The sequence below is a fragment of the Hemiscyllium ocellatum genome, chromosome 31 (assembly GCF_020745735.1).
Source record: "Hemiscyllium ocellatum isolate sHemOce1 chromosome 31, sHemOce1.pat.X.cur, whole genome shotgun sequence".
In the NCBI taxonomy this organism is placed as follows: domain Eukaryota; kingdom Metazoa; phylum Chordata; class Chondrichthyes; order Orectolobiformes; family Hemiscylliidae; genus Hemiscyllium; species Hemiscyllium ocellatum.
This window is the reverse complement of record NC_083431.1, coordinates 37,138,301-37,147,275: the sequence shown is the minus strand read 5'-3', so window position 1 is coordinate 37,147,275 and position 8,975 is coordinate 37,138,301. Positions and strand designations below refer to the sequence as shown.

Here is an 8,975-nt window from a genome sequence, read left to right as displayed (position 1 = left end):
GTACCAGCCTCCACCACTTGCTCTGGCAGCTCATTCCAATACACACACCACCCTTTGAGTGAAAAAGTTGTCCCTTAGGTCCCTTTTAAATCTTTCCCCTCTCACTCTAAACCAATGCTCTCCAGTTCTGGACTCCCTCACAACAGGGAAAAGACCTTGTCTATTTACCTTATCCATGTCCCTCACAGTTTGATAAACCTCTATAAGGTCACCTCTCAGCCTCCAACACTCAGCCACAGCTTATTCAGTCTCTCCCTATAATTCTAACCCTGGCAACATCTTTGTAAATCTTTTCTGAACCTCCAATGCAGAACTTCCCATTAAAAATAAGGAATAGTTGGGACTTGGGCTATCTTTTTAAAATAGTTTGAGGGAGTTTAATCTGGTTCATTACAATCTAAAATGAGCAAGTTTTTGAGGAATGTACTTCAAACGCTTTGGGATTCAAAAGGAGGTGACATTACTGACTAAAAGAGAGTCTATCAACCCAGATTTCATTCTGGGACCTGAACTTGTTCACTGGTTCACGAGGCAGCACGGTGGCACAGTGGTTAGCACTGCTGCCTCACAGCGCCAGGGACCTGGGTTCAATTCCCGCCTCAGGCGACTGACTGTGTGGAGTTTGCACATTCTCCCCGTGTCTGCGTGGGTTTCCTCCGGGTGCTCCGGTTTCCTCCCACAGTCCAAAGATGTGCGGGTCAGGTGAATTGGCCATGCTAAATTGCCCGTAGTGTTAGGTAAGGGGTAAATGTAGGGGTATGGGTGGGTTGCGCTTCGGCGGGTCGGTGTGGACTTGTGGGGCCGAAGGGCCTGTTTCCACACTGTAAGTCTAATCTAAAAAATAGCCGGGATCATAAAGGCAGCACAAAGACTTTCAAAACATGTATTGCATCCATGTGTGTTCTATACTTTTGTCAAAGCAGCACATAACAATTGTATGTAGGCTTTCTAGTAATGAACAATAAAAGTTGGGAAATTCAATCAGAGTTGTCAACTCTGCTTGGAGTTGATCCTGGCCATGTCTCCAGAAAGAACCTATTCGCTGATCCAGATCAAATGGGAAACAAATAGTCTCTTCCTCAGCATCTTTCTCTGGACTGAATCAACAACCTTTTTCCTCCTTCCTACATTTACTATTAATGACAAAGAGTTGGGTTTGAAGAAATGGTCAGACCATCCACACACAAGAGGGTCCTGCACATAAGCTCCGTTACTCAGGTCAATCCTGGAACAGTGGGTAGATTCTTCACCTCACCGGCAGGGAGCGCTGTGGGGTGGCCGTGACGTCATCAGCGCGCGCCGGTCGACTCCGGTGACCGGTCGGGGCCGCGCAATGCGCGTTCTGTTGTTGGGACATGGCCGTTGGGCCGGTTTGCTGCGGAGATGTCTCCCGGCCTGGGTCCCAGCTCTGCCTGTGGCTTACAGCCGGCTCGCACAGGACACCGCGCTGAGGTGAGCGTGAGCCCGCGGACTCAGATACCTTCTAACCCAGCCCTCCCCCGGGTTGTCCGGCCGCTCTCCTCGTCCCTTACAGTTTAAATCCGGCTTTACCCGGGCAGGTCCAAGCACAGCATCGCCGGTGGAGTGGCTCCTCACAGGCAGCGGCTGGGAGACACAGGAGCAAAGTTGGTCAGTGGGATGGAGTTGGAGGGTCAGGCTTTTAGGGAATTGGTCAGTGGGGTGGAGTTGGAGGGTCAGGTTTTGGGGAATTGGTCAGTGGGATGGAATTGGAGGGTCAGTTTTTGGGGAATTGGTCAGTGGGGTGGAGTTGGAGTGTCAGGTTTTAGGGAATTGGTCAGTGGGATGGAGTTGGAGGGTCAGGTTTTAGGGAATTGGTAAGTGGGATAGAGTTGGAGGGTCAGGATTTAGGGAATTGGTCAGTGGGGTGGAGTTGGAGGGTCAGGCATTAGGGAATTGGTCAGTGGGATGGAGTTGGAGGGTCAGATTTTAGGGAATTGGTCAGTGGGGTGGAGTTGGAGGGTCAGGTTTTAGGGAATTGGTCAGTGGGATGGAGTTGGAGGGTCAGGTTTTAGGGAATTGGTCAGTGGGGTGGAGTTGGAGGGTCAGATTTTAGGGAATTGGTCAGTGGGATAGAGTTGGAGGGTCAGGATTTAGGGAATTGGTCAGTGGGAAGGAGTTGGAGAGTTGGTTTTTAGGGAATTGGTCAGTGGGATGGAATTGGAGGGATGGATTTTAGGGATTTGGTCAGTGGGATGGAATTGGAGGGTCAGTTTTTGGGGAATTGGTCAGTGGGATGGAGTTGGAGGGTCAGGCGTTAGGGAATTGGTCAGTGGGATGAAGTTGGAGGGTCAGTTTTTAGGGAATTGGTCAGTGGGATGGATTGGAGGGTCAGTTTTTAGGGAATTGGTCAGTGGGATGGAGTTGGAGGATGGGTTTTGAGGAATTGTCAGTGGGATGGAGTTGGAGGGTCAGGTGTTGGGAGTTGGTCAGTGGAATGTGTTTCTAAGTTTGTAATGGCTACTTTGTATGTATACAATGCACAATATGTGGAGGATCTGAGATCTTGTGGCCATTTGTCCAGTTTCTGTGGTTGAGTTGTTAACTTAGTCTCGTATCTGACTGCTTTATGCTTCATTGTCTTATTTTGGTGGTGCTGGCAATTTTCGGGGACCAACAAGATTATTCTTGAGCTGGCCACTCTACTGCAACATTGAACTGCCCACAGAGTGTATTTCTGTTTCTTTTGTGTGCACTGTGCCTTTTTCGTTTTGGTCTCCTCGCAGGCTTGTAATGGGAGGCTTGTGATTGCATTATCTCTATGCAGCGTGATATTGACAGTATATTTTTCCCCACATGGTAGCACTGTTGGCCAGTGATGACTGCATTGAGAGCTGGTGTATTTTCCTTAACCTTTTATCATTAGCCTTTTGAAGTTCCCATAATTATGGTTTAATTCTGTAGTCTTTATTCATGAGCTAATGACAAGGTGAAATTTATTACAGATTTTGAGTTAATTGGTTAGTTATTGACTTGCTTTCTTTAGACCAGTGGACCTTGCCTATGATGTATTAGATGGCAGAAATACAGAAACTCCGTTGGTCTTCCTCCATGGACTCTTTGGCAGTAAATCAAACTTTAATTCAATAGCCAAGGCATTGTCTCAGCGGACAGGCAGAATGGTGAGTTAATGAAGAATGTGTGCAGATTCAACGCTATATTTGAATGTGATGCAAACTTCCCACTGCTTTTACAATCTATTATGTAGTGACAGTCTGAATAATGCAGAGAATGTGATTGTCTGACCATATCTCTGTTCAGCCATTCAGTGTGCTTTATGACAAGCGTAAAGCCAGATTTTCAATGTATTTATGATCATTCTATTTCTCTTCTCTAATGAGGTGGTGACAGTGGATAACCGTAACCATGGTGATAGTGAACACAATCCAGTGATGACTTATGAGGCAATGAGCATTGATTGTCAGAATTTGCTCAACAGTTTGCAGCTTCCAAAGTGTATTATGATTGGCCACAGCATGGGTGGCAAAATTGCAATGACAATAGCGCTGCAAAAGGTATGTTTGAATGACGGCAATGAATATATCAATTGAAGTGGTTATTATTTGCTTTGGTAAATTGCACCTCGTGTAACACTAAACCATACAAAAGTTCCCAGATTGTGCTCTCCGTGTGCGGAGTTTGTTTAGCTAAGCTGGAGAGTAGTTGAAAATGGGTTACCTCTATTGGATACCTGTGCTGATTTCATTACAAGACCCAGGGTTGCGGGGATAGGCAATAAACATAGAAGAAGGTGTTTACATTCTGAAATTGTTAAACCCGATGTTCAGTATTGAAGGCTGTAAAGTACCTAGGTGTAAGGTGACATGTTCCTCCATCTTATCTGCATCTGATATTCAGGCATGCACATTTATTGCAGAGATTACTAATGAACATTCAACATGCAAACTAATCTTCTTTTATTCCTAGCCCATGTACATTGATGCCAGTTTCATCAGCTCTTTTGTTGCTCTGGCATCATTGCACAAAGTAAACGTTCTACCCAGAACCATTTGGTCTATTCAGCTCAGTACCATATTAGGCAGTACATTTAACTCACTGAAACATTAAAGTTGAGCATTTTAAACTTGCCTTATGACATCGAGCGGTGATAATGTTCTGTTGTCTCTGCTCAGCCAGAACTGATCGAAAAGCTTGTTGTGGTGGATGTCACTCCCAGTCAGACCACCTTGCATACATCTTTCCCAAAATACATTGTTGGCATGAGGAAAATAACTGTGGATGGTGACTTGCCAAGGTCTACTGCACGAAAACAAGCTGAGCAACAGCTCCAACCATACATCAAGGTAAAGCTCACAGTCACTTTTGTTGTAGTTTATGCAAGTAATATTTGAATGTGCAGAGCAGCACTAGCTGAAAACTTTTAAAGGGGCCATTTGCAGAACAAGACAGCCATCTGAAGGATTCAGGTTTTGTTTAACCTCTTCAACATAGACACTAACTTTAAGTTCGAGTAAAAAATGAGGTCTGCAGATGCTGGAGATCACAGCTGCAAATGTGTTGCTGGTCAAAGCACAGCAGGCCAGGCAGCATCTCAGGAATAGAGAATTCGACGTTTCGAGCATAAGCCCTTCATCAGGAAAGGCTTTAACTTTAAGTTCCTCCATTTCATGTGTAGGGGCGGCACAGTGGCTCAGTGGTTAGCACTGTCGCCTCATAGTGCCAACGACCCGGGTTCGATTCCAGCTTCGGGCAACTGCGAGTGGAGGTTACACGTTCTCCCCAGCAATTTCTAGATGGGTTTCCTCCGGGTTCTCCGGTTTCCTTCTACAATCCAAAGATGTGCATGTCAGCTGAATTGGCTGTGCTAAATTGCCCATAGTGTTAGGGGTAAAGATAGGGTAGGGGAATGAGTCTGGGTGGGTTACTCTTTGGAGGGTCAGTGTGGACTTGTTGAGTCGAAGGGTTAATTACACATAATAGCCCATTTCTGGGCCTAGATGAAGTATTCTTTAATAATTTCTTCGTCTGAGTTATTCTCTTTCCCTGTTGTACCCCTCCTCTTTAGAGTACTTGGTGAATTTGTCCCTCCTTTCCTCAAAAATAAGTTCTATGCTACATTATTCTTCCACTTTTATTTTCGTTACTGGAATATTACTGCTCTTTTCTTCAATTGTCTCTTTCTTGTTGTTCAATGAATGCAAGACTAACATTTTCAGTGTTTAGTAATTTGAGGGCCTGAACACCACTCTCCAAGCAAACTTACATCCAGACCCCACACCATGTTCTTAATGAACAGACTCTATCCCCACTCCCAGTCCTACCTCTTCCACACTGTAGATTTTATCATCACATGGGCTGCTTTCAGCACAGCTAAACTATCTTCATCTACGTATACATATCTTTCTCTCCTTTTTGGGCATCATCTCCAATTATTCCCTTGTTCCTTTACTCTCCCAGCTCCTGTCTCCAGGAGTTTGTACCACCTTTTCCTAACTCCTACTAGTTTTGATGAAGGGTCACTGGACCTGAAACGTTGATTCTGCCTTCCCTGTACAGATGTGCTGAGTTTCTCCAGCAGTTTATGTTTTAAAGATTTCACAGCAATTATTGGGAACTACCATGAATGACTGTGTATGCCCAGGGCTGCTAAAAGGTTATTCAATCAATTTTGGATTTTGGATGAGATCTTGTTGTGAATGTCTTACATAGATGGATGAATAACAGCAAGTAAGGTATGCAGCGTACACAATTCCACCTAATTAATCATTCCTCAATGTACGTCTGGTTTTTGGGAGAGCAGAGAAGAAAGGAAATCCTCTGCATATGTGACTGATGTCCAATGGCTTAAACCAGGGTGACTCTGAGCTCTGCCGTAGATGGTGTTTTTGGTGGTGGTTATTCTGTCTTGCTTTATAAAAGAATTTAAAGGTGGTGATTTGAGTCTTTGATTATTTTTATGGTAAAAGTGATAGATTCTTGAAAAGCAAAGTTATGAAAGGTACGAGGATATGGAGGAAGTGATATTAAAATCAATTAAAATTAAAGGGTCAAGGGGTCCAATCCTGTTCTGAATTTATATCTTCATATCTGTGGTGTGGTATGTTATCAGTATGATGCTCTCTGTTAACACCATTCCTTTTGTTTCTAGGAGGGCAACATCAGACAGTTTCTCTTGACTAATCTGGTGAAACATGATGGTCAATATATTTGGAGGGTTAATCTGGAGGCTGTTGCAAACCAAATGGATTGTCTTCTGAACTTCCCCAAATTCGATAGTCCTTATACTGCCCCGACACTTTTTCTGGGTGGGGGCAATTCTCCTTATATCAGGTAAAAATTTTCATAACCTCATTTGCTCATGACCCTGCTGTTTAGAAATTTCAAACTAATTTTGAATGTACTCAGCACATTACACACACTGTATACTCACTGATGCTAACTTCAATGTATTGGAAAGTCATGTTTGAATTCAGGATTATTAGACCAAATGAAACAATTTGTTCCGTTGATACAGAACAGCACTCAATAGACTTCACAATTGGGAGATGAAGCATAAAATATTTCATGTTTTGTGTTATTTTAAATTCACCAGTTGGATATTCAAGGAGTATGCACTGGTGCCTTTTTTGTTTAGCTGTGTTTGCAGGTGCAACTTCTGAGGGCTCACTTACCACAGTTTTCATTTCTCATGTGTCATCTTGGACAATGCCACACATTTTTGGTTTGAATCACAGGTATTCATGAGCCCAGCAACAACTGTAAGTGGACCCAAATCCCTTGCAGTCAATACTCTGTTTCATGCCTAATATTGAGAACATGACCCAGAGGTTGTGAGAATAAGATTCAATTGTGTACTAAAATTGTTATCTTAAATGTATAACTCTACTGGCTTTTTGGAAGCTATGACTTGGAGGTGCCAAGGACTGGAATGGTCAAAGTTAAAAATCTCACAATACCAGGTTATAGACCACCAGGTTTGTTTGGAAGCACTAACTTTCGGAGCGCTACTGCTTACTCAGGTGGTTATCCACAGCTTCCAAATAAACCTGTTGGATTATAACCTGGTGTTGAGAGTTTTAGCTTTTTGGAAGCTAGACTATAAAGCAATTGTAAACCAACAAACAAATTTTTATAAGAGAATAGTGAGCTCAATGATTTCCTGTATTTCATAATATTAAAAATAACGACTGATGCAAAGTTTTTCCTTAATGTTGGCCTGTGTTTCAAGTCAAAATCATACACTGCAACAATTTTGGGAAGCTTAATTTACCCTCCCGAGGCCACAGGATCTGAATCAAGTCTTAGTTGATTTCATGTGGGCTAACAGATGGAGTGCTAAGTCATCATAAAGCAGGAATTGAACCAATTACCTTCTAACCTTTATTTCTCTGTGTTAGGCAATCAAAATTGTGGTGTACTTAAGCATACATGAGTGCATATGTTGTCACTGTTAACATTTGCTGCTGTGTTAATTAATTTTTTTGTTCTTTTTAAAGTGACAAGGAATATCCCGAGATTAAGCGGTTATTTCCCAATTCTGTCATTGACCATGTTCCTGGAGCTGGCCATTGGATCCATGCTGAGAAACCACATGACTTTATAAATGCCATCTGTGCATTCCTGGGAACCAGTTAGCAATGGATGATGGACTAAATAGGAGCACCCTGCAGAGAGGTTCACTACTCAGACTCTGCTAATTGCTTCTGCGGTGTTCATTAAGTTCTGCAGTTCATTTCGTGAGATGTACATTTGAGGTCAATCAACTGAGCACAAATTAATGATTCAATGCCACCCTATATTTTAAATATACATTAATAAAAACATATTGGAACTTAGTGAGTATGTTTTAGCAAGTTTCTGAAAGCTAGAAGCAGGTAAGTGCTGAGATTTGGCATATAAAAAATTTTATGTTAATATAATAAACAAACTGTGCTAGAATTGGAGAAATTCATTCATTCTAGTCAAATACTGAAGAGTGCTGTGAGATGCAAGCCATTGGCCTGATGCCAGAGAATTGGAGTAAGTGTATAGCATATTTATTCCCCATTCAGTTTGAATCTGGAATGTACTGGACAAGTATTGTGAGGACAGAGTTGAGCCTTGCCTGCTGCAGTTTATTGTCTGTCACCTGATGTTTCCATTATCCTGCTTCTAAATGAAATTGGAAAATCCAATCATAGATTGTATTAAAGACCATGGACCTGAATTTGTATAAGCTCTGCAACTAATGTACTAACTATAAAATTCCCTAGAACCTTAATTTCAGGGATAGGTTTAAAGAACCGACTGTCCCGGGTTGGGGCATAGCCTATGTATGCCATGATTATTAGCTCTGTTCAGGAATAAACATGTTCCTTTTCAGTCAGGATTCCTGAGTTATTGCATTAATGCAATTAGTAACACTTGTACATTTAAGTATATAGGTTAGTGTATATCATGTACACCCAAACCCCCTCAACCTATTAGTCAAATTCCTGAACCTTAAAACATGCACTAAGGTAAGTACATCTTTCCTTCATCAGGAAAAAAGTCAGAAGTCACATGACACCAAATTACAGTCCAGCAGGTATATTTAAAATCACAAGCTTTCAGAGCACTGCTCCTTTGTCAGGCGAAGTTACCAGGTAAGAGACAAGCTGGATGCATTGATTGGGTGTCTGTCGCACTTCTTTCAGTAGGTTCTGATATAAATCAAACTCTTAGAAACCCAACATTTATAAAATCAATAAGTTTGACAGTTAGAATAATCACATTCCAGAAATACCTCCATCCAGAGCTGACAAAAAAATGTTGTTTATTCCAAGCTCTTGTACTCACAGTCATGATTGTACTAAGTATTGGGAGTAATATTTGAGAAGTCAGCTCTTTGAGCCAAGGCTGAGGATCTTATACTGAAATGTGTGTGTGCAGAGCAGATGGTCTGAAGGAAACCAAGATCGCAATGACTACGTGAGGCAACCTGAGTAATAACAACAGAGCATCTGTCCTTTTGATCC

The 8,975-nt window shown here is 42.4% G+C and overlaps 1 protein-coding gene across 2 annotated transcripts; it reads left to right on the top strand.

Moving 5' to 3' along the window:
* Nucleotides 1-1,300: 1,300 nt before the first annotated feature.
* abhd11 (abhydrolase domain containing 11) lies at nt 1,301-7,814 on the top strand. Of its 2 annotated transcripts, XM_060848005.1 has the most exons (6): nt 1,302-1,452; nt 3,005-3,140; nt 3,360-3,533; nt 4,152-4,322; nt 6,128-6,309; nt 7,476-7,814. In XM_060848005.1, the coding sequence occupies exons 1-6, from the start codon at nt 1,334-1,336 to the stop codon at nt 7,612-7,614; spliced, it is 921 nt and encodes a 306-aa protein (XP_060703988.1). In that variant the 5' UTR covers nt 1,302-1,333; the 3' UTR covers nt 7,615-7,814. The 2 variants fall into 2 exon arrangements, with proteins under 2 accessions (XP_060703989.1, XP_060703988.1); XM_060848006.1 differs by lacking the exon at nt 3,005-3,140 and having other exon boundaries at nt 1,301-1,452.
* Nucleotides 7,815-8,975: the final 1,161 nt, after the last annotated feature.

Bases quoted from the DNA above. Each gene is read 5' to 3' on its own strand.
- abhd11 (XM_060848005.1), top strand. From the start codon at position 1,334: ATGCGCGTTCTGTTGTTGGGACATGGCCGTTGGGCCGGTTTGCTGCGG. The intron at 1,453-3,004 runs GTGAGCGTGAGC...TGCTTTCTTTAG, and splicing joins GCACAGGACACCGCGCTGAG to ACCAGTGGACCTTGCCTATG. The intron at 3,141-3,359 runs GTGAGTTAATGA...TTCTCTAATGAG, and splicing joins CTCAGCGGACAGGCAGAATG to GTGGTGACAGTGGATAACCG.